Source organism: Aulonocara sp. 'chitande type north' Nkhata Bay, linkage group LG16 (assembly GCF_057382095.1).
Source record: "Aulonocara sp. 'chitande type north' Nkhata Bay isolate Kocher_YH1m ecotype deep benthic linkage group LG16, A_spYH_male_GT1.1, whole genome shotgun sequence".
Taxonomy (NCBI): Eukaryota; Metazoa; Chordata; class Actinopteri; order Cichliformes; family Cichlidae; genus Aulonocara; species Aulonocara sp. 'chitande type north' Nkhata Bay.
The window spans coordinates 5,327,482-5,353,165 of NC_141359.1; the positions used below are offsets into that span (position 1 = coordinate 5,327,482).

Below are 25,684 nucleotides of genomic sequence, written 5' to 3' on the forward strand. Positions count from 1 at the left end.
GAAGAAGACCTCCCTACTGTCGAGACCCCCACCAGTCTGAACATCAGCCCCCTGGGCAGCTTTGTCATTGAGCCACAGTCAGGGAACTATTGCACTAAACCCGCAGATCCCCAACCTCCACCCAGTCCAGCCATGCCCATTACCAAAGTGCAGCCATTTATGCATGGTGAGATGCTGTGATACTCCAGGGGTGAATATGTACTTGCATGACATAATGGAAATATTACTGTTCAAGGCTAAAACTAAAAGGAGATCAGCACAAAATCCAACTAAATACAATGCAAAAGATCTTTTACAGATTCAGCTCTTTCTTACATGAACGTCTTTACGTCTCCCTTTTTAAAATGACTTTTACAATTTGCTTTCTACCAAAAAGGTCTGAGTAATATTGAAGAAAATTATTTTGACAATCGTCTTGAAAAATGTCAAAATAATCTTGCTGCTAGATCAGTGTTTGCAAAGGGACACAGTGTGTTTCCTCGGATGTAAAATGCGATGACTAAATAAAGCACACAGTCAGTGTAATAAAGCCTAAACTTAAGAGCCATTTAGTGTTGGAGATGAAAAACTTTTGAAACTCAGGTGCTCATATTGTATATTGTTGGCACAGCGAATTTTCACTAACCCCGTCTGTCCACAGAAGATGACATGGATAAAAGCTGGAAGAGCAGAATCTTAGCCCATCGCTTTGCCGTTCTGATATTCGCTGTTTGCTGCATCCTCGGGGTGGCTGTCCTGCTCAGCGTTGGCCTTGGATGTAAGGAGCTCAGTGCTGTGGTAACTCTCTACATTTTGCAAAAATGGAGCCACTGAAGTGTCAGGATTGTTGCACGTTCGATATGTCACGTGGTTGGTGGTCACAACCTTAATAGGACTGTGTGAAGAATGACCAAGAATGACAGAGGCAGAATTTAGTGGAGCATTATTTTTATTTATCAAAGCTCTAATTCACAAAACTTAACATGGCAACTCAGACAGAATCACACAAATTAATAAAATGTTCAGTAAATAATCAATAAATACAAAAAATACTGAAACAAAAATAACATTTACTCCACACAAGCAACTTATTACAGACCAGCAGAGGTGTTCCTGCCTGGTGCCCACAGGAAACAATGCAGGTTGCCCATCTTTTCTCTTTATGTCTGCAGTATTACCGAACACTGAACAAGATCATTCAGTACTTCTAGAACCTTCCTTATCGACAGTTTCATCTGTGCCTACAGTGGGCCTGAGCTGTTCGGGGAGGTTTCAGTGTGGCTCCTCGTCTCAGTGCATCAACAGCATTTACCTGTGTGACGGAAAACTTCACTGCAAAAATGGGGAAGACGAGCTTGGCTGTGGTAAAACACACACACACACACACACACACACACACACACACACACACACACACACACACACACACACAGCCATACTAGTTTTTTAATATTTCCACATGTGGAAATACAGCAACTGTACGTTTAGCTAGCAGACACATTTTGTGCAAACTGTGCAGAAATATTTGTGCTTCTGCTGGGATTTTTTAACAGTTTGAAATGAAGTGGCCATAACTTTAGTGACATCTACAGCACCACAAGCATGAGAAGAAAAAAGGATGTGTTGAGGGTGTAAACAGGCTGTGGGATGACACTGTTTTCATATTACTGTGTGAGTTTCTCCGTGTGGTCAGCTCACAGCAATGCCAGCCTGCAGGACAAACACACAGGATCTGGGGGATCTCAGGTGGACTCCCATACAACCAGGCCTGGCTCTGCTTAGCTCCTGAGCTCAGATGTGCTCAGTTGGCATTAACTGAAGATGCCAGAACAGCAGTTCTATGTTTTAGAAAACAGGATAGTGTACCGTCTCCCTTCTTGTAATTTCCTGTCTGTATCGCATGTGTCTGTCTCTCAGTGCGTCTGAGTGGCAGAAGTTCAGTCCTGCAGGTTCAGATCCAGGGAAAATGGAGGACAGTCTGCTCAGAAGATTGGAACAACAGGCTGGGCAGAGCTGCCTGCAAGCAGCTTGGATACTCCAGGTTACACCAATGTTTCATTCATTTCTGCAGTGTCTAGTTGTCAGGCTGAGATGATACATTTCTTATTCGTGTCCTTTTTTTGTTTAGCACATTTTCTTGTTTTGGATGGACTTTTAAAAAGTGGACCACTGCTCCAAAGGTGGTGGACCAGTGGTCCATTTGACCAGAGTAAACTATCTCCAATTAAATTACAGTACAGTTACTGCAATAGACTGGGAAACTGTCTGGGATGTATTTTATTTATTAACTTGTGGAAGATGGAACATCCATGAATACTGTAACATCTGAGATACTGATAATATAGTACTAGAGATACTATATGTCCAAAAATATGAAGAAAACTTATTCAGTGACGTTGTGTCCAACGTCATCTGCAACTGACATCACTTCAAAATAATGCTTGAAGGAAAGGATTGCTTACTTGGTTAAATGGCTGTTACCTTGAACCCTCCCTCCTTGTGTCCCTGCTCTGTTCACATCAGTGATTCTCTGTGACGGTGGTTCGATGTTCGGGCTTGTTATTATGCTGCAAAATGAATTTGGCTAGTTTGGTTTATGCTGGCAGCAGAAGATAAATTATAAAGACTGCTGAACCAAAAATGTATTTAAAAATGAAAGTAAGAGTCAAGTCAGCTTTAATTGTATAGCACGTTTAAAAGACATTAAGTGTCATGAAACTAAACTCTTACTGCACATAAGAGAGTACAGTTAGAGTTTAGTTGGAGCTGAAAACAACTGTGTTTACAGGGCTTTTATCATTCCAACTACAGTAAGAAATAGATGGTTTAGGTCACAGAGTAATTATGGTTTTGAAACAACAGTAACCGTTGGTTTAACAGAGACAATTTTGCAACGTGCATCACCTTCAGGGGAAAAGACAAACAGGACTGTCAAACCCTGAAATGTATCTGTGTGAGCCGTAACAGATCCAAGACATGAAAGTCTCACAGGATGTCAGACTATGAAGGATAGATATATGAAGATATATGAACATAACCCTGACCCTTTTGTTTTTCAGTTATTTAGAGTCTTTCTTCATCTCTCTGACCTACATTGAGAAGGACCTTCAGACTGACCTGATGTCTTTTCACTGGAACAAGTCACAGATAATCAAGCTTCAGAACGCCCCATCTATCAGGTGTACACACCTTTTGTCCTGTTTGAGTAAATGGAAAGTGTGTATTTGCCCCAAAGTGATAACACTGCTGTTGTCATCCAATTAGCCAATCAGAATTTAAAAAAAAGAAAAGAAGAAATTGCGCCTCAATATTAACCAGTCAAACAAAATACTCTCCAAAAACGGTCTGTTACACAGCAATGAGCGCTATAAATATTTTCACGAAACTATGAAAACATTACAAATTCAAAAGAGACAAACTGTTACTATATCAGCCACATCTGAACTCTATAGACGTACCCTGCATGAAAACATCAAAGACTTCTGATGACCACAGACTGCTACAGAACACTATTGAAATCAATTCTGCCAAAGTATTCACTCACCCAACCAAAGCAAATACTTTGGGTAAAACAGTGTGCAAACATACACTTCACTGGCTTTAGTATCAAGAACACTTTACTATACAGACCAGAGGAGCCAGACATCAAATTACAACCCACCAATTACCTCGTGATCTACAGCTGTCCAGTGGCTGAGCATTTAAAGAGAAGAAGTAGAAGAGGTCATATTAAAGCTTAGAGGGAACGAGATTAATAAAAGATCTTTTAGTCCAGTACACCATCAAAGTATTTTGAAGCTTTCGTTTTAAGGTATAAGAGTGTTTTAACTTGTTGTACGTGTTCAGTTCGGCTGAGCTTCCGTGTCATTTGACCTATGGTTTCTATTTCACCACAGTAAGACACAGTGCAGCTCAGGGCTGGTGACAACTCTAAAATGTCTAGGTGAGAAAGCATGCAGCATTTGTTTTATTGATGTTTTTATTATATAAGAAAGTTTTCCACACACTTTGCTTGTTCTGTGTTTTGTCATATTACAGCCTTATTTCAAAATGGATTAAATTAGCTTTTCACTTCCAAATTCTGCAAACAATACCCCATCATGACAAAAAAAGGGAAAAAATATAACATGCGTATTTAAGTATTCACAGTGTTTGCTCAATGCTTTGTTGAAGCACCTTGGACAGGATTTACAGTTTTACATCTTTTCAAGTATGATGCTACAAGCTTGCCACACCTATTTTCCTCTATTAATCAACCACAGACCAAGACAGACTTTAATTCATTTGAAAGCCTGATGCTTAACATTGTCCAACCCAGCTGTGAAACTCAGAAACCAGTCTTACTTGTTATCATCTATCGTCCACCTGGGCCTTACACAGAGTTTCTGTCTGATTTCTCAGACTTTATATCTAATTTAGTTCTGAGCTCAGATAAAATAATTATTGTGGGTGATTTTAACATCCATGTAGATGCTAAAAATGACAGCCTCAACATGGCATTTAATCTGTTATTAGACTCAATTGGCTTCTCTCAAAATGTAAAAGAACCCACCCACCACTTTAATCACACTCTAGATCTTGTTTTAACAACGTACGACTCTGGATACTGTAGCTCAAAGGTCTCTAATCAGAAGTACCTGACTCCGTGGTATAATTCTCAAACACGTACCCTAAAGCAGATGACTCGTAACCTGGAGAGGAAATGGCGTGTCACAAATTTAGAGGATCATCATTTAGCCTGGAGAAATAGTTTGCTGCTTTATAAGAAAGCCCTCCACAAAGCCAGAACATCTTACTATTCATCACTGATTGAAGAAAATAAGAACAACCCCAGGTTTCTCTTCAGCTCTGTAGCCAGGCTGACAAACAGTCAGAGCTCTGCTGAGCCAACAATCCCTTTAATGTTAACTAGTAATGACTTCATGAACTTCTTCACAAATAAAATTTTAATCATTAGAGAAAAAATTACCAGTAATCATCCCACAGATGTAATATTATCTACAGCTACTTTCAGTACCATTGATGTTAAGTTAGACTCTTTTTCTCCAATTGATCTTTCTGAGTTAACTTCAATAATTACTTCCTCCAAACCATCAACGTGTCTTTTAGACCCCATTCCTACAAAACTGCTCAAAGAAGTCCTGCCATTAATTAATGCTTCGATCTTAAATATGATCAACCTATCTCTAATGATCGGCTATGTACCACAGGCCTTCAAGCTGGCTGTAGTTAAACCTTTACTCAAAAAGCATCTCTAGACCCAGCAGTCTTAGCTAATTATAGGCCAATCTCCAACCTTCCTTTATATCAAACATCCTTGAAAGAGTAGTTGAGTAGTGGTGAAGAGCTGCAGTCCTTCTCTACAGAGCAACGCTCTTGGTCACCTCTATGACTAATGGTCTTCTACCCTTATTGATCAGATTGGCTGGTTGGCCAGCTGTAGGAAGAGTCATGGTCTTTCTTTCATTTATGAATGATGGTGGCTGCTGTGCTCTTTGTTGTGGAACATTTTCTTTACCCTCTCCCTGATCTATCCCTCAATACAATCCTGTGCATTTTATGTTTTTTATTTTCAATAAATTTGCAAGAATTTTGAGTTTATTGTATGTAGAAAGGCGTGAGGTGAAAACTTAAATTTAATCGATTTTAATCCTTCATTGCTTTTTTTGAAATAAAGCTATAAAATATATATATATAGAGCAAATATATATATCCCCTACAATTAGGAGAGAGGAACCTGTGTCACTCTCCTTTGAAAACTAGTCTAAACAAACTACTCTAGACAAAAACTATTTTGTCTAGATTTAGCTTTAAGAGCATAGCAAGCAGCCTTCCAGTGGCCCTTTTTATGACAAAAGTTACAGACTTTGTCCAGGTTGTACAAGTTGACCTCTGATCCACCTGACTGGTCAGAAACACTAACAGAATCAGCACTAGCTTCAAGTGTAGTACCAGGGTTATGAGAATCCCCCAAAACACACTCATGAGCCACCATATAATCTTCTGCTAGAGCAGCAGCTTCAGTAGCAGTGTTTGCTTTTTAATTGTTGATGTGCAACTATAGCCTCAAGAATCCAAATTTTAAACTGATCCAAGACTATAACCCCGTAAGCCTAACCCAGCCTACAGGGTTTGATGTGAACAGATAAACTCAAGATTGTTTGTCCTCCTTTTTTTCCAAGTCCCAAATCGTTCCCTGTAAGCGTAGAGAAAGCTGCTTTTACAATATAATAACTTAGAATAAAGAACCTTGAACTTTGTCTTTCTAGTAAACTTCCAGTGCAAACTGTAGCATTAGTGTCAGCAGTATCGAACTACTGTCATTGATGTGAAACATGTTCGAGCAAGGAGAAAAAAGTTTTCTGAATCATTTTCATTAAATTTTGACAACAGTGTCAGGTTGCACAAAATATAATACTTTTCAGTCCAATGGTAAAATAAAGAATACCGCAGCTCAACAAGATTTCAGTTTTCCACTTTTAATCAAATATAGCCTATATCTCTCCGCAGCTTTCAAAACACATTCTCTCCATTGCTAACTGCTTCTCATTTTCTGCATTTTGTTTCCTTGCATCATGTTCTAGCAGTAATTTAAGCAACTCATTTTACTGCAACTCGTTCTGACACCTGGCAGAGAAGAACTAGGAACAGCTGAACCAAGTTCCCTTGTACATGAATCAAAACAGCCATTTCACTTAAATTTGCTTGGATACTTTAAACGTGTCCATAAACCTCTTGTCAAATCTCAGTCTCATAATGATCTACTATTGATCATCACTATTAATGAGATAAAAGCCTTAATAAAGGAATCTATTTAGCCATATTTTTACAACACACGAGTCAGAGGATCAATTGACCTCCTCTACATGTCATGCTAAAACCCAAACATTGCTGCTTCCAGGGTACAAACAAATCCAGAAGAGTACAAATCCCTTCTCATATACTGCCTGCTTATAAAGCATAACCTGATACTTAGCCTACTCTTCATGCAGTGTCAATGCCAGATTGGCTGTCTGTATCTGGAAGTCCCCCGGGATCTCAGCTTGGTCATTCTCAACCACCCTGGGGGGCATATCCCATTTTCACTTCCAAGGGGCTTCCTAGCCATACTTGACACAGATGTCACTGTGTACTATTCTAGCCACTAGGTTATGGCGCTCCATGTATGCCCTGCCTGGTGTGGTAAACTCCAGCTCCTTTCAATCTTGTGCTTAGAGCTTGTTCCTGTGCTGCCATGATTATTGCCTCTGTCCTGTCTTTCAGTCCAGCTTTGTCCGGCCATTGTTAGGATTTCTCAATATTAGTTACTTCTTCTATCTGCCAGTACATGTTGTACAAGGGCACGTCCTTCTATAATGGTTTCTCTTCTTGCCCCTCTTCTTTCTTGGGTTTCTGCTGATGGAGAGTGGTTTAGACACACACTAGTCCTTGGCCTCCTTTCTTCTGCTTCTGCTGGACTTGGGGTGAAACCCTCGTGGCATGGTAAGGAGCTTTCTTGACCTGATGTAAGTGTCTTCTGTCTTCTCCTTTGACCAATTATTGTATCAGCAGGGTATCTGACAAACAGCAGGGCACAGGTGTTGGCCGGATCTTTTTCTTCCCATTCATCTGAGTCCTCAGGACTTACCTTACTCTGCAGGTATTTGGTGGTTACAGCTTTTCTAGCAGCCTCTTCATGGTTCATATTTGCCTTTGGGATTCTGAGGTCCTTGATGTCTGTAATGTTGTCTTCTCCCACTCTTTGTTACCATCTGACTACACTTCTCCGGACCGGATGAAGTTTCAATGTCACTTCTGTTAGATCTTAGTGGTGTGGATCAGTGAACTGATGTCTCGTTCACTCCTGGCGAAAAGATTGATGTCATCCATGTAGAGGGTGTTTGCTCCATTCGGAATTCGGTATCTGTAGCCAGACTTGCTGATGATCTGGCTGGGGGGGGTTTAGGCCTACACCGAACAGTTAACCTCTTGTGTTTTTCCGCCCATCTTCATTTTATTCTTGATGACGGCTCTTAGGGTCCTGTTAATCTTGTACAGTTCTAGATATTAGAATATGAACCATGTGCCTATTCATGTTAGCCGCTATGATGCCAGGAGCATCCGTGTTGTGCTGAGGCAGATTTTTGGCCAGTAGTTGGATGGGACCAGTCCCTTTTGGAGATTCTTGAGGATCAGGACTATCTGGCCTGCAGCTGGTCATTCTGGGTGCATCAAATGCATTAGCAGCTGGTTAGTTTGTGCTGCCAGACACTCATTGAGTGCAGTTAACTTATTGAGCAAGTTGGAGAGCAGGCCCTGGTCCTGTCCAACTCTTCATGCTGTTTCTTGGATGTCTCCCATTGTGACTGTGACTGAAGCATGTTCAGGGTGGAGATTACCATGGTCTGCTCTTAGATCCACCAACCACTGAGCATTATTGTTATGCAATCCTTCTCCCATATGCTCTTCCAGTAGTGCTGCACCTCCTGCCCTGGTGATGATGTTCTCAGACTGTTCCTCTGGCACTGAAAGAACATCTTGGATGGTTTAATGGAGAACATCTGGTTTATCCTTCTGACTTTTATCTCTCTATATCTGCCCAATCATTTATTGATAGGGACCTAGAAGAGAGAGACCTAATGTTTAATAAACCAAATTTAACTGTTTTGCTGCGATTTAAGCATTGTTTAAATGCTTAAATGTGATGCTTAAATCGGTATAAATGGTAGAAATTTGTTTTTTCAGCAGGCCAGGCATTCCAAAATCTGCTTCTTTTCCCCTTCTTTTAGGCTTTAAGCAGTGGAGTTGCTGCATGTTTCAGATCATACCTGCTGCATAATCAAGGCCTAAGGGCTTAAGATTCAGGGCCTAAACTGAAGGCGAGACCTTCTCCTTCAAGAATGTTTAGTACAGAGCAAGGTTTCATCAAAGTAGCAGTAGTAGTGGCTTTTTTTTGGTCAGCAGTATTGAAGTCGTTACCCCACAAATGTAAGGTATTACACATTACTCATCACTTTCATTGCTACTAATTACATTTACTAAAAGTAACATTTTCTTAAAAGTAATCCATTACATTCCTTAATTCTTCACTGGAAAAACAAATTCTTTACGCTACTTGTTGCATTAGTTTGTCGTTACTCTGTAAAATTACTAATTTACAAAACACGCATTATTTCAAGATGCAGTGGTCAGCACAGAAGAAAGTCCTGGGTTATGTAAGTGTGATTGGCTGTCTGTCTCTCTGTGTCAGCCCTGCAACTGCCTGGGCAGGGTAAGCCCCTCCTCCTGCCATATGGCAGCTGAGATGGGCTCCAGGATCCCCGTGACCCTGAAATGGATAAGCCCAGGAGACATTATATCAAATGTTTATTATTTATTTGGCTTATTAACCTCAACATACGACAATGCTGCAAAAAAATTAATTTTCAAGTACAAAAATAAATACCAAACCAGTTTATAATCAGGTGGACGAAAAGATCCATTCACTGATTGTATGTACAATATGCATAAACTTTGAACTATTTACAGTGAAACAACACAGAAGATCAAACAACATAACATAAATTAAAATATGTAAAACTCAAAAAAAGCATCCATGTAACAATTTTAACAACTGAAGTGTATCACTTATTTCCTCACCTTTCCAGCTTGTTATCTTTGTAGTGCTATACTCTTTCTCTGTCTCAGCCCCCCCCCCCCCCTTTTTATTTTGTGTGTGCTGAGTCTGTAACCCCTCCCCCCGCCCTTCCCCTTCCTGCTCAGTGCATAGCAATGACTATTTGATGTCCTGTAGTCGACCAATCACACAGACAACTTGAACAGAAAAAAAACAGAAAGGAAAGAAAGAAAAAACTAAAGCTCTAAAAGAAATTTCGTTCCCAGCCGACACACTGTCACTATAGGACAGTACTAACCTTCTGGTGGTGACACTATAACTGCTTGACACTTTGTTTCTCTGTGCCCTCAGATTGCGGTCTCAGGCCTCAGTACAGGACACGTATTGTTGGAGGTAACATCACGAAACAAGGCCAGTTCCCCTGGCAAGTTAGCCTCCATTTTAGGAATGAACACCTGTGTGGAGGCTCCATCATATCACCATACTGGGTCATCACTGCAGCACATTGTGTGTATGGGTGAGTCAATCAGATGTAGATATTTTACATTCTCTACAAACATCTGGTTCTTCTTAATACTGACAACAAAGGCCTGTTTGTTGAGCGGGCATAAAACCACTATTATGCTTATGTCTGTTAAGTCCTTGTTGTATCCAAGGGTTCTTCTCCTAATGCCTGGCAGCTCCAACTTTGCCTAATGTATCCACTATCCCTCTTCTGCACATGTCCAAACCACTTCAGGTTGTCACGGTCTGTGTGGCAGACCGTGGGGATGAGAGGAATGAGGACCCAAGATGCAGGACTTAATGATGAAGGCAGTGTGTTTATTTACAGTGGTGTAATAGTTCACAGAATAAATCCCCGTGTTTTCCCCTTGACTTCCGTGTCGTCTCTTCACCCACAAGTCCGTGCTCTTCCTCTCCTGTGTGCCCTCGCACCCTGTGCTCGCTGCTCTTGTCTTCCCTGCTCCTTGCTGGAGAAAATAACAAAGAGGCAACTTGTCAGGACACTCGACTACCGCAGGCATGCACTCACCGGACTTAACATTTATCACCACTAACATGGAGTCTCACACAACAAGGAGGAGCACTCAGCCACAGTCTTAAGAAGCTCCCCAACGACGCTTCATTAGCTGCAGGTGTATGTGATCATCTACTTCAGGTGTGGCCATCCTCTAGACAGGACACGCCCACCAGGCCTACCTGAAAAGTCCTTTCAGAGAGGCGGGCTCTCGCTTCGGCCACTAAGAGAGTTGGAGATGGTTTTGATCTGACCAATGAGCCGAATTTACGGCCTTCTGACGAGTGAAGCGTGCAGAGTTTTTTTCAACCAAAACAGCTTTGCAGACTCTCCAGAAACACACAAGTCCTTACCAGCTGCCCCACAACCCAGTGTTTCAGATGGCTGAAAGAAATGTTTGATGGCAAAAGGCAATGCAGTGTTGAGGTTCTAACGTTTAAATAAGAAAATGCCAAGAGGAGACCAGCAGCCCTGAGTCTGCATGCAAAACATGAAAAACTCCAAAGCAGATGCTTGTTCTTACATAGCTGCACATATTCTTTGTTGTGGTACTTTTCTGTTCCAATGAAACAAGAAGATCTCATTTTAAAGTCCTTTTTTTTTGCCATCCTGTGATTGCATTTGCCATATTCTCTTAATATCTTCGAGCTATTTCCAAGAATGCTGATGTTAGATTCAGTTTTAAAGCTGGATGTGATCTTAAAGTCACTCTCACAGCACTGATTTTAGAGTAATGTACAATAATTGTAATGTCATTTAAATTTCCAAACGGCAGTCAGGGTTATGTTGAAGTACAGGCTGTATGGAGGACCGTACCTTATCTGTTAAGCTCGCCTTTATGACACCATGTCTGTGTGAATTACTGACATGATATCAACATACCAAGGAGTTTATGACTTGTTTTTCTTTTATCAAAGAAAAGATGGAAAACTTGAAGTTACAGCACAATTTCTCCAAATGTGTGCTTCTTTTTAAGCCAGGGTGCTTTTACAGCATTCACATTAGCTCAGGTGATAAAAATACAATGACCACACAGACAGGAAGTGAACTTTAACATTCGAGGTTCTGTTCGAGTCTTTCTTAGATGATGTGAACAGTCTCATGGAGCTTCTTTTTTATTTATTGCAAATCACTTGTACTTTATTTGAACACATGCAGGGAGCTTCTGTGATGCATTTACTTCTCCGGCCTCGTGTTCCCATCTTGTATTTCTAAAACCCAACTTCTGTGTTTGCTCTGTAGAAACACCAATGAATCTAAACATTCACAGATTTCATCAGTACATCTTCAACATTTTAAGTCTTTGTTGTTTTTATGTTTTACATTTTAAAAAAGTTTCAACATTTTCTGTTTTCAAAGCACAGTGGCATGGAAAAAGATTTTTCTGCTGCTGCAGAAATGATTGTCCCAGAATGATTCTGGGATTTTATGGTCAAACATTGTGATTTCCTAACTGTGTGTGGAGTAACATGAGCTTTCTCTGATGATGTAAGTGTCCTGACCAAGAATGGTTCAGGATTAAACAACACAAACTGTTTTGATAGCAGAAACGGTCTATCTTACAGCTCTCAGAGGTTACAGACAGTTTTACAGACACATCCTTTTTCATGTCTGTTTACGTGGTTTTTATGTATATAGTTATTCTCAATAGTACACGCATCGTCTAACTTTTCTTTGCTCTACAGTGTAAATGTAGGAACTTGCAAGTTTTTTTCAAACTCTCACAATTTAACACTCAATGCCAAAAACAGGGTTGACCCATGTTTCTATGATGTCTGCTTCAAATATGTACAGCTCTGAAAATCCCTTCTTCTTCTTTTAAAGTAATGTAGAACATGATCTCTCTCACTCTTTGTGTCTGTAAAAAAGAAAACCACAAACTGGTAATCGCGTAATAATAATAATAATAATAGCTTAATAATGCAGAATTGTGATATGGAAATAAAAAACTGAAGTTGTGGCTATTTGAACACGTTGCCTGCCTGCAGCACTGAAGGACTCTGTGAGAGACGTCTGTCTCGCCCTAGCAGCACCTGTCCCTGTCCTCCTCTTCACTTTGCCTCAACATATTTCATCCTATTCTGTGATATGATTTACTCTGAGGTGTTTGACGAGGTTAGTGGTGTTGCCACAGCATCTCACTTTCTTGCCACATGTATCGCAAACCGTGTCGTGGCCGTTTGTGGAGATAAAATACGTCCACACATGACTCCGTTTCACTCAGCCATTGTTGTGAGTGCGCACGCCAGTGGCTGCAACACATTTATACAGCCGTGTTTCGCACATGACTATGAAAGGCGGAAGAGGAAGTAGTTCCTTCCGATTTAGACGATCCGAATGATATAGTTTCTTTCCACTGTGTTCCTGTTAATGATAAACTACAAATTTACCCCAAAGTACTAAAATATCGATGAGAATCGATTCTAGAACATAAATTACTGGTATTGGAAGAATCGATATTTCAATATCAATCTGCACATCACTACTATCCACAGCAGCCTCTGACCTGATGACCTCAGCGCTCGGGAAGAGGGATGAGGTTTCAGCAGATCAGATATAAAATGGGGAGCTTGACCATGCAGGGCCCTTAAGGTTAAAACCAACATTTTAAAGTGAAACCTAAAGTTTCCTGGCAAGGAAGTTGTTGTTTAACCATTGCTTGATATCTGCCGGGCAATTACTTAAACGAGACCATTTAAAACTCAGACTTTGAAAGAACAGTGTAACTGAATGTCATCAGCATAGAGATGATAGGAAATATTGTTGTAATGCCTAATGATTTGGACCAGGGGGGAAATATAGAGCACAAAACATGGAGTACACTGTGTTTAATACGTTTAAAAGAGCATTTGTATCATGGTTCAATTTTACAAGCATCCTGTTTTATTGTGAAGAGCTTTGTAAGAAGAAGTGAATGTGGTTGTGATCGGTAGCAGGATTGAGAGAAGTTGCAACGGAAATTACAAGAAGATTTGTATTTGTATGAACCAGACTGCTTGATAGTCCGTGTCCATGCACACATTTTGCAAACCGCCTGTGAGAAGCTCGAAATCCACAGTGCAGCTGCTCACTTTTGTTTTAGCATCTTGGAGTTGTCCGCTAATCACTCTGCATTCCTTCACACATAACTGTTTCGGTACATAAAACATGCCCTCCACCCTCTCGAAACATGAGACTACAGAGCCTATCAAAGCAGTATAAAAACATGTCTGTAATGAGTTGAAGTTTGACAGTGAAAAGACGTCCACAACAACCACATTTTGGCCCATACATGGAGGTCGTACAGACAACAACACTAGATGTTCAGTAGACATTGGAAAAAGATGTCTCCTGGCATTCCAAAACAACAATATTCAATTTCAATTCAATTTTATTTATACAGCACCAAATCACAACAGTCACCTCAAAGCGCCATACATTGTACAGTAGATCGTACAATAATGTATACAGAGAAAAACCCAACAATCATATGAGGAAGCACTTTGGCGACAGTGGGAAGGAAAAACTCCCTTTTAACAGGAAGAAACCTCCAGCAGAACCAGGCTCAGGGAGGGGCGGGGCCATCTGCTGTGATTGGTTGGGGTGAGAGAAGGAAGACAGGATAAAGACATGCTGCGGAAGAGACACAGAGGTTAATAACAGATATGATTGAATGCAGAGAGGTCTGTTAATACATAGTGAGTGAGAAAGGTGACTGGAAAGGAAAAACTTTTTCCTTTTCCAGAGGATTCAGGGTCACCTGGTCCAGCCCTAACTATATGCTTTAGCAAAAAGGAAAGTTTGAAGCCTGATCTTAAAAGTAGAGATAGTGTCTGTCTCCTGAATCCAAACTGGAAGCTGGTCCCACGGAAGAGGCGCCTGAAAACCATATCAGCCAGCTCGCTCTATTTACCAGTCATAGCCCTGATTCTTTCCTCCTTTCTCCAATGTTTCCTTTTCTTTCTCTATCTCAAACAGGTTTTCCTCCTCTCCTTCTACTCTGTTTTCAGTAACATAATTTCCACGCTGAGTGGCTGTAGCTCAGGAGGTAGAGCAGCTCATCTGCTAATCAGAGGGTTGCTATTTTGGTGACTGTTCCAGCCTGCTTGCCAAAAACTTGTGGGCAAGCTACTGATCATTTCCAAAGTTGCTCTCTGATGAAGCCATCAGAGTATGACTGATGTTGTCTAAAATGCTTTGAGTGTACAGGTAGAGCAGAAAGGCTCTATAAGAACAAGTCAATGTACCACGCTGCTGGCCAACAACGGCTGAGGTCACGTTCAGTATGTTTATTTATTAAATGCAAACATCAGGAACATTTTAGATTGACGTAAGCTTTTCTCAGTTATCATCTGTTATTGTTCACACTTTGCCGCACTTATAAGATCACACTGAGGCTGATGGAACGACTGGGACAGACTGAGCCTACCCTATTTGTTGTGTGCTCATGTCTTTTTTCCGTTTTGTCCCCCCCACCCCCCGGATCTTTTCTTGCTGTTTGTGCTCAGGTTTGTAAACTCCTCCATGTGGGCGGTCTATGTGGGACTGACAGAGCAGCCGCTTCACGGGGCCCAGGCTTTGGCTGTTGAGAAAATCGTATACCATAATCGTTACCGACAAAAAGGACTCGACTATGACATCGCACTGATGAAACTGGCCAAGCAACTTGAAGTTAATGGTATTAGTATCCTTCAACCTCTCATTCGCTACAACTTTTTTCCTTGACAACACTCCCTAACACTCATTATTTATAGCCAAAGCTAGAGTGATCCAGGTGTCTTCATTGGCAGACTCACAGGATGCAGTTCAATCCCCAGACCAGGCAGATTTACTACTTTTGTTATTCACATTCTTTGTAGTTTACTTCATATTCCTGTAAGTGCATCTTTGTTAGAATGTCTTCAGCACATACTGCAAGCGAACAATGAGCATGGCTATGCAAATACATTTTACTACATACAACAGTAAATGCATCCTTATTAGTATAGATTTTACTACATAGAAAAGCACATATCAGAACACATCCCACTTCAAATGGGTTCCCAACAGTGATTGCACACTGAACACCAGTTGCCCCATGAGTTGGTGTACGTTCTCTGTTCACTGGTAAATCTAAATTATTGACGGCCTTATTTTTTTCCCATATTGTACTTTTAGACCTATAAACTGCATAGTGCACTGCATCAAAGATCGTTCCGTGTCTGGCAAACTTAAAATACGTGACAGCTATCAGATAATCTTCCTTTCAGTCCTGTTTAGGGATCTTTCACTCTCTTCCACTCTCTTCCCTAACCACAGCCACCCTGGGGCGCCTCTGTCAGTGCGCCCCAGGGTGGCTGTGGTTACAATGTAGCTTGCCATCACCAGTGTGCGAATGTGTGTGTGAATGGGTGGATGACTGGATATGTAAAGCGCTTTGGGGTCCTTAGGGACTAGTAAAGCGCTATATAAATACAGGCCATTTACCATTTACCATTCTGCTTTACTTTCTCTCCTAGGATATTTTCTTCCTGACCTTGGAGTCCCATAGATCAGATTGTATGAATAAGTCTGACATGTATCAGTAACACTTTTCCCTGCAGGCTCTGTGCAGCCCATCTGCCTGCCCAGCCATGGAGAGGAGTTTAAGGAGGGCACCTTGTGCTGGATCTCTGGTTGGGGTGCAACAGAGGAAGATGGTGAGTGTAGACATCTAAAGCTTATTTTGTATTCTGTTTAGTTAGGTGTTGTTTAGGGTGTTTTTGTGGGGATGGGGCCACATTTATATGGTTGAAATTCTTCTTTTTAACAGGAGACACTAGTGTTGTTCTGCGCTCAGCTGTGGTACCACTTATCTCCAACCAGAACTGCAACAAACCAGAGGTTTACAAGGGCTTAATCTCCTCCTGGATGATCTGTGCAGGATACCTGGAAGGTGGAATTGACTCCTGTCAGGTAGAGCTAGTTTCCTTTTGCACTAAAATGAGATATATTAGTTTTATGGGGAGGAGGTGGATTGCACAGATGAGAGTCTGAAAGGGAGAATGACAGAGCACAGATTTAAACTACTGTACGCGTTGCTATGACCACAAGCACGCAAACAAGGTACAAGGGTTGTAATGGCAAACCAGTCGATCCGAGTCGAGTCGAGTCTATTATTAAATTCCGTTCTTTGTATTCTCTAACGGCAAAGAAAGACACGGCTCAAAGTGGTCTAACTCAAAAAATGATCTTTAATTTTACATTTTCCGGAAAATGGAGACTGAGCAGACACACAAACACGCCAGCCCAAGTCTGAGGCATCAGCACCCCGTCTTGCTATATTTTGCAGCACGTCACACCCAGTTTCGATACAAACATTATATAGTTCCTCTTTTCTTTGTGTCAAATTTCCGGTGCAGCTTTGCACTTCCTCTTTCTAAAGTCTGTTGCCAGGGCAACCTGTCACCCTTAACATAGTTCTCATCTGGGTCTGGCATACATAAAACAATATAATCAGACAATAAGCACTAAGATTATATATTAAATACATGACACAATCCGTGGCAAGTTGACATGATTAGGTAATAATGGAAAAGGGGCGTATGTATGTTTTCACCTATCTGGTGTTTCCAGGGGGACAGCGGCGGTCCGCTTGCCTGTGAGGACTCGTCTGTGTGGAAGCTAGTGGGAGCAACCAGTTGGGGCATTGGCTGTGCTCACATAAACAAGCCGGGCGTTTACACCCGCATCACACTCGCTCTCAGCTGGATCCACAAACAGATGGAGGTCAGTGTCCATATTTAAGGTCCCGATGTAGCAAATCTTGACTTGAGTCAAGTACTAATCCTGTCTGTCACATCCAGCAGACAATGTCTAAAAATGGATTCAGACTGATTATGAATGTAATATTACTATTAATGCACATGCAGCATTCTTGAGGCTCATCTACGCGCAACTGGTTTAAATGTCTTTACACACATAGCGGGTTTAGTCCGTGCGTTTTGATTAGCTTGTGAGCAGATACACAAAGCGTTTTATTATGCAATGAAAATGCAAAAATGTATGCATCAGATGTCATCATCCACATAACTTATTCAAAGTTTGCAACATGCATATACAAAGATGCAATTACTTCTCATGTTAATGTTTAAGACGCTTGTGGTGGGGCGTGGTCTGCGGTGCTGTGCGGACGCACCTGCACGGCATCCGCAATCACGCCCGCCGTGTTAAAACACGGGGACTCAGGGGTTGGTGGTGGTTGTGGTGGTGTGATGCAAATGTTAAATAAAGAAAACATGGATCTGTGGTCCCGTCGTGCCTTAATTCCACCACAACGCTATATTTAGAAACTGAATCACTATTATTGCGAAGTTTGAACACAAGCAAGGAATTTGTCGTTGTTATATTCTATCTCTGTACCACTGTTTGTTGTGGTACAGAGATAGAATATATGGTACATTTCTATGTAAATATTACAAATATGAAAAAGAAATACACACAAAGAGAATATATACTAACTACCTACAGATATAGATCACAAATTAGAAATGAAGAAATATGTATGCAAGGTATATATAAGGTACGGCATGATATGCAAAGTGGCAGCAATCTTCTTCGCCCGTTTCAGTGTCCTGGAGGTGTGCAGGTCAAGGTCAAGGTCAAATTTATTTATAGAGCACATTTCAAAAAGCCGATGCTGCACAGAGTGCTTAACAATATAAAAGTAGCATTAAAAAGCAGCAATGTAATACAATAACAATATAAAAGAATAATAGGACTATAAAAGAATTAAAACAATAACTAAAACTATTTCAAATAAGATCAAAATGCTTGGGTCATAGTGTGTTAAAAGCCAGGGCATAAAAATGTGTCTTTATTAATGATTTAAATTGCTCAAGTGTTTGTGCAGATCTAATATTTAAGGGGAGACTATTCCAAAGTCTGGGACCTGCCACAGAGAAGGATCTATCACCACGAGATTTGAGATTAGTCTGTGGGATGGACAACATTAATTCTGAGCTAGACCTCATGGTTTTTCCTCGAGCATAAGCACAGAGGAGCTCAGACAGGTAAGGAGGGGCTCGGGCGTTAAGTGACTTAAAAACAAAAAGTAAAAGTTTAAATTGGATCCTGTAGGAGACAGGAAGCCAGTGTAAAGAAGCTAAAACTGGGGTTATATGCTCTCTCCGTTTGGTACCAGTTAGCAGGCGAGCAGCTGCATTTTGAACCATCTGAAGACGATGGATGGAGGCCTGATCTAGACCATAATACAATGAATTGCAGTAGTCTAATCTGCAAGTAAGGAAAAGGTGAATAACACGCTCAAAGATGTTAGCCGGGAGGTATGGCTTTACCTTGGCTAGCTGCGTTAACTGAAAGAAGCAGGACTGAACTACTGCACTCACCTGCTTATTCAATTTAAAAGAACCATCAATATAGACACCGAGGTTTTTTACATGTGTTTTACAATACGAGGAAAGGAGGCCCAGAGTGCTGTCGATATGATTAAGTTTCCAAAAATGACAACCTCAGTTTTATTTTCATTTAGCTTTAAAAAATTTAATGACAACCACTTTTTGACATCGTCAAGGCAGCGTAATAAGAGCTGCGGATGGTCTGACCCTGCTTTTAAAGGTAGATAAATCCCTAAATAGGTCTTGTAGGGAAGGCAGATTGCAGCCAATTAAAGTGTAAGTGTAAGGACTTCACTGTCTTACACAGGGTTCATACGCCTTTTTCAGGGTCAAATTCAAGCACTTTCAAGGTCCCTTTTCAAACTTTTGCAGCACATTCCCCCCCTCCCCGCCAAAAAAAAAGAATGCATGTTTCAATTCACATCACCTCATAAAGACCATGTGAAAATTAAGACAAATCATCCTAGGTGAACTTAAACACCTTTGTTCCCCTTTTGTTAAGACATAGAAAAACGCACCACACAAAAATACTGCAAATGGAAACGGTCGCCTTATATACATCGTGTATAAACTCAAAATGCACATTTCACTTAAAAATTAAGATGTGAAAATGTGAACAAATCAACTTGTTAGAGATATTCATCTCCTGTTGACCCCCCCCCCAAAAAAAGAATAAATAAGTCTTCTCATCAGATATTGATGCTTCTTTCCTGTGCGACAAAAAAATAGGAGACAGATGTTTGTTTGTTTTTTAAGGTAATTCCCAATAAAACTAACTGTTTTACTGCTAACTACATTGCTGTCTGTATTATTGCTGAAGTCCTAAACGTCACCTTTAAAGTGTTTGTGCTAATAACATCATGCACAGTCAGACAGGCATGGAGAACAGCACTGACTGGGAGGCTTTGAACAGATCACATAGTTCAATTCAACATATAAGACTTTAAGGATGCACAAGCATCCACTTAAAATCTATTTAATTTATCATCTGTGATATTATTTTGTACAAATCCAGTGTATTTTGTTCATCTGCCTTAAACAGGCAGCCTTAAAATATGAAATATTCATATACAAATACACATATAAATGTGTGAACTGTCTCAGTGGCTGATTGTGCCCCACAGGCCTCAGTGTGAGCTTGAAGACATTTATAATGTTTAAGTAGTTTAATGTGTCGGTGCTGACGATAAACACATTTTGAATGAAAGCCGGGGAACTTTGGTGGCACAGAAACAAGAGGCTATTCTTTGTGACCATATGGATCACTCATATTACCATTATTTCACCCAAAGGCACCAAGTTAATACTCAAAAAAGCTGCAGCTATACACACAAATATAAACAGTACTTGGTGACAACTTTGCTTTTAGCCTCTAACCCTCTGGGGTCCAGGGTACAATTGGCCGTTTATGACTACTTTTGATTTGGCCTCTATATTTCACCTTTAAAAACTGTTTATCTTGCCAATCTGTTGTTTACTCATTTTGACAAACTGTATCAGCACAATTTATCTAAATTCAGACAAAATTTAAAATAAGAGTAGAAAGTGATATTTTTGACTGTAAAAACCAGAAGCATGTTTAATGAATCATTTTCATAACTTGAAATGCAAATAGAAATTGTACATTTTTAAAAAATATGCACAAGTTTTGCAAACAAAGTATTTACCTAAAAATGCAGCCAAGGCTCAGACGTTTTTTATATAACCCTTTAAAACTATTTACAGAACAATCAGCTGTTCTGCATCAAAGAAGAAGGCACACAAATTATTTATGCAACTCCAAAAAATAGTTTGTGTCACTATAACACAGATGAGAACAGCACAGGGATAAACCTGCAGGTCTGACAGCAGGTGTGTCACTCAGCGTTTACACTGCAATCTGCCTTTTTTGCAGCAACTGTGACAATCACTTGTAGAACTGACACACAAAACAAAACAACGACTACACTACACACTAACTACACAAGACAACACACTAACTTGAGACTCCAAACACGGTAAACGTCACAAATGTCTCATGTATCAAAACTCTCTCTTGCCGGTCACTCCTAAAACTTCCCCCTCTTCCCAAACCAGATGCCACATGTTGCCATATCATTTTTTGATTGGTCGACGTGGTATATTTTTCCACCAATAGGGAAGTAGTGTGTATTTTCCTTTTCTTTTTTCACTCACAAGCAAAGCGTGTCTGCTAGCGCTCTCCTTAGAAAACGCCGTTTTTACCGTTTCTTCCCGGAGTAAACGCCACTGTTGTATTAATAGTAATAATAATCATAATTTTAAAAAATAGCATGTGTAACGTACACGTACTGGAAAATTATTTACTAGGACTCACCTATCATGCGACTGGAGAGCGCAAACTCCACCATTGTTGTTTTCCATCAAACACTCATTAAAACAGCGGCCTACAGGTATGTTAGCGCACTCATCCCCGACTGTCCGAGGGAGGGGCGGGGTCACACGTTGAAACAGACGCAAGGCAGCCAGGCGGGGAAAATTTGCTTTTACATTTTGCGACTCATTTTATTTCTCTATCTGATAAGAAAACTATTCAATCAGATAGTTATTTGTGGTGAATGAAATACAGCTATACTTCCACCTTGAAAAGACAACATTAAAATTCAAGCATTTTCAAGGATTTCAAGCACCCGTACGAACCCTGTGTACAGGCAGAATAGCAGAGGAGAAAGTACACAGCCCTGATGCACTGGAAGTCTGAGACGTGCCTGCCCAGTCTCGTATGCTGCCTGCTGTCAGACAGGAAGTGCAGGTGGGAGCAGGAAGAATCAGCTGGGGAGCTTGTCCTGCAGCAGAGGCGGGATGATTGTATTCAAAGCAGTACTAAGAAATGTCACTTGCATAGGTTCCAGTGCAGTCCCATGTTAACAGCATCACCTACTGACCTGCTGGCTCTGTAAGTGAAAAGGAGGTCCACATGAGGGTCAGTGATAGATCTGAGATGATATAGTACCAGACGCTCAAATGTCTTCACGAGTACAGACCTCAGAGCAACAGCCATTAAGGTCTGTGATCCTTGGTGTTTAGGAACATGGTTAACATTTGTGCAAAGCCACAAGGATTTCAAATTGAGCACTGCAGCCTGGAGTAAAGATAAAACTGCATGTTTTAAAACATATCGAGTGCATTTTATGTATTAATAAGCGCCTCTGTACATTTCAGAAAGAAGAGGCTCTGAAAACAGGAAACTGAATCCCCCCACAGTGACTTCTCACCGGACTATCCACATGTCTCCACATTTGGCAACAAGTACCTGTAGAGACAAACTGTACACATTATCACAGAGACTTTGAAGCAGTCCTGTCTGGTGGAGAACATGACGGAAAAGGAGTAAAGAGACAGTGGACAGCAGAGTTAGGCATCATTTATTCCAAAATAGAAAGCTCTAAGGCAAAACAGACGAGCGAGAAGTACAAGAGAAAAGTGAATGCTTCATAAAAAGCTAGACAGAGGTGACAGAGTTCAGCGAGGGCAACGCGTAGCCATTAAACCCTCAGGCTGAATCAAATGAACAAAGTTAACTTTACAAGAAGGATAAAAACCAAGTTACTGCAACTACTTACAAACAACTGTTTTACAGTACAGCATTACAGTTATTTAAACAAGAGGCACCCCATTATGTGCAGTAATGTCAAACTGATGGAGCTTTCAGATCCTTCACTGTGTGTGTGTGTGTGTGTGTGTGTGTGTGTGTGTGTGTGTGTGTGTGTGTGTGTAGTGGGGTGGGGGGTCATGGTCGCAGCTGCAGCCCTTGGGGATCATTCCTTCAGGAGGGCAATGACTCCAAGTTTCCAGCTGCTCTGTTTTCAATGCAACAGCATGTATGTAGCGTGTACATAAAATAAAAGCTAAATGCGTGCAAAAAGTCCACTGCTTCTTATTGATGGAGTCCGTAACCCCTCCTGATTGTGTGGTTAGCATAGTGTTCTGGATTGTGCATTTTAGAAAGTGACACCTATGCTACTACTGTAAAATGGTTAAAAGACAATGTATGGTATACACATTGTGGGCCAAACAAAGACGGGAACGCTGCAGTCGCTTTGCTGCTGGAGAGGGTTCCTGTGATACTGCAGTACACAAAGTAAAAATATGCTTTAAGGAGCCACAAGTGTTCCACTGTTTAGTGTCTTTTTGGCCAATTTCTCCAAGGGTCATACTTCCTTTTTGTGCTTCTTGGTAAGATTTATTTTAGAAAAGAACACAGATAAGGCCTTGTTAATATTTTAAGCTTAAAACCAATTTAAATAGTAATTTTCATCAGCATTCAATTCCTTTTTCTGTTTTTTAGAAAACTTCAAAAGAACCCTGGAAAACAGGGTCACAGCATTTATTATGAATCTGTACATAAATATTTCTTACAAAACAGGAGAACACAAAAATGAAACCAAAAAACAAACAAACAAAAAAAAACACTCATTTCATATGTTTGTATAGAAAAATAAGCATCTCTCCTCTAATTTACTTTTAATCTCTCCACCTGTGCTCTACTCTGCCTGCAGGGGGCAGTGTGAGCCATGGAGTCAGTCATAAGAGCACACACGTCTACTTAAAACACAAGCATGCAAAAGTCAAGACAAACCAGAGACACAAGAACAAGACAGAAGTGGTCTCATCCAAAATGACAATCTAGCTGGGAGCAGGGGGGGACGGGGGCGGGGACAAAAAAAGTCAACGTTTATTAACGGAGTATACAAACTTGTCTCAGGTGTTTTTAACACTTGTTTTTTTCAGTTTGATTTCATCTTTTTGAGCTTAAATATACAAAAAGTGCACTCACCTACATCATTTATACAATAAAAAACTGTTTGTGAAATGACACTCCTGACATACACGTGCAGCAACAACCGCCGTTCAGCAGGGTGGAGGCTTGGAAGAGTGCAGGGTCCATCCCAGTGTGTCCTGTGCTCTGTGGAAATCAAACGGACGCACCTCTGTTCTGTCGAACTCATTTTGTGTGTCCTCTGCGTGTGGGCGGTGCTTGTCCTCTACTGCAATGAGTTGCTATTGTCCAGGCCCAGGCCCGCCATGTCCGCGTCATTGTCCTCATCTCCGCTGTCCCCCGACTCGTCTTCACTGTGGCCTCCCAGCATCACCTGCTGTACTGCCAGCGTGGCACCGTCTGATGTCAGGCTCTGCAGACCCTCCACGTTCATCGTCACCATTGTACCTAAAATATTGAGACAGTTTTTTTAAAAGCTTATTACCAAAAAAGTCAGAAGGGAAAAGCTGTGGCTGGAAACTCCCGACACGAGTCACGAACATGTCTCGTTGTTTTCCAGGAAATGACAAACGTTTGCTTTGTGTGCTTTTATTCTGCTGTATCATGTAAAACACACATATGATCTTACAGTTTTGTTTTTGTTGAATTAAAACTGTATTTGTTTCAATCTGCCTTGCAGCCTTGAAATAAATATGGTCTGTTACACCTCATGTCCTCTTTCATCTCACTACATGAAGTAGAAGAGCTGCTGTGAGCCTTCAGCATCTTTGTTTAAACTCAAACTGTATCAGACTAAGTTGGGATTGACAAGATGGCGCCGGTGTGTGTGGCTGCTCGTCTGTCATTGCCAAGTTTGTTCCTGCTACAACGGTCATAACCCACGTGTGTTATTTAGGACCATTGACACTGTTCTAAATACTCCATTGAATGTCTGTTTGGAAGTTTCTCCTGATATTTGCAATGATTTTTTAACTTTTTTATTGTAAAGGTTGTCACCACCAGGGTTCTTATCACAGCTCCTGACTCTGACCCTCTGTCTCTGTCCCTCGCGCTGCTGTTTTCACTCAGTTTGAGCTTGTGACGCTCTCCACTTTAGAGGCTGTGGTTCGCCATATTAAGCCCACAGGTTCCCCTCGGGATCCTTTTCCTCCACAATTTTTTAAAGAAATTTTTCCTAGTATATGACAGTATGTCCTTGAAATTATTAATAGCAGTCTGCCTTCTGGTGTGGTTCCTGCAAATTTCAAGCATGCAGTAGTGCAGCCACTGCTTAAGAAACCTGGCCTTGATCACACAGTTTAAGTGAACTATAGGCCTATTTCCAAGCTGCCTTTAGTCTCCAAGGTTTTAGAGAAACTTTCTCTGTCAGCCTTCTCGGTTCCGAATCATCTTCTGCTCCTCTGTCATGCGGCCTGTGGGACACAGGGTTCAATCTTAGGGCCTCTGCTCTTTTTATTGTATCTATTGCCTCTGGGTTCCACCCTTAGAAGGCATGGGATCGCAGTTCATTGTTATGCCGATGACTGCCAAATTTATTTGCCACTGAAGCAGAAAGGTGGCATCTCCATAAAACCTCTCTTGACATGTCTAGATGACATTAAAGCTTGGTTGGCTCTAAACTTTTTAAATTTTAATGAAAATAAAACAGAGTTGTTGGTGTTTGGACCTAGTGGTCCCTGCAAGTCGTCCTCTGTAGATTTGGGACCTCTGGAAATCTATTTTAAACCTGTTGTTACTGACCTTGGTTTTAAGTTGGACCACCAAATTAGAGCAGCAGTGAGTCTTTAGTTCATCTGTTTAATGTCTGTAGTCCAGATTTTTTTTCTGTGTAAAACAAACGGGGGTGGCCAGAGCAGCTTACAAAGTTCGCTGTTCTTCATGCTGGAGCTTGTTGATCAGGTGGTTTGTTCAAGAACTCCTGCCAGCTTTTTCCTAGTAAAACTTCCTGTCATAGCGACAGCACTGTTGTTTTGGATGATGGAAAAATCTTTTTTTCTCTA

General features: G+C 40.9%; 2 protein-coding genes across 8 annotated transcripts in view; one reads left to right on the plus strand and one right to left on the minus strand.

Annotated features, from left to right (window-relative positions):
- Positions 1-22,919, plus strand: tmprss3a (transmembrane serine protease 3a). The gene is made up of 12 exons (XM_086267386.1): positions 1-166; positions 641-757; positions 1,227-1,343; positions 1,897-2,020; positions 3,039-3,158; positions 3,876-3,922; positions 9,926-10,091; positions 15,080-15,249; positions 16,154-16,249; positions 16,363-16,505; positions 17,166-17,318; positions 22,127-22,919. The coding sequence occupies exons 1-12, from the start codon at positions 133-135 to the stop codon at positions 22,154-22,156; spliced, it is 1,317 nt and encodes a 438-aa protein (XP_086123512.1). The 5' UTR covers positions 1-132; the 3' UTR covers positions 22,157-22,919.
- Positions 22,313-25,684, minus strand: part of pknox1.1 (pbx/knotted 1 homeobox 1.1) — a 15,765-nt gene continuing 12,393 nt past the window's right edge. For all 7 annotated transcript variants that reach the window (XM_086267383.1, XM_086267380.1, XM_086267382.1 and 4 more), the window contains one exon: positions 22,313-24,131. In XM_086267383.1, the coding sequence (XP_086123509.1) occupies positions 23,950-24,131 (182 nt within the window). In that variant the 3' untranslated portion in view covers positions 22,313-23,949. The remainder of the gene's footprint in view (positions 24,132-25,684) is intronic.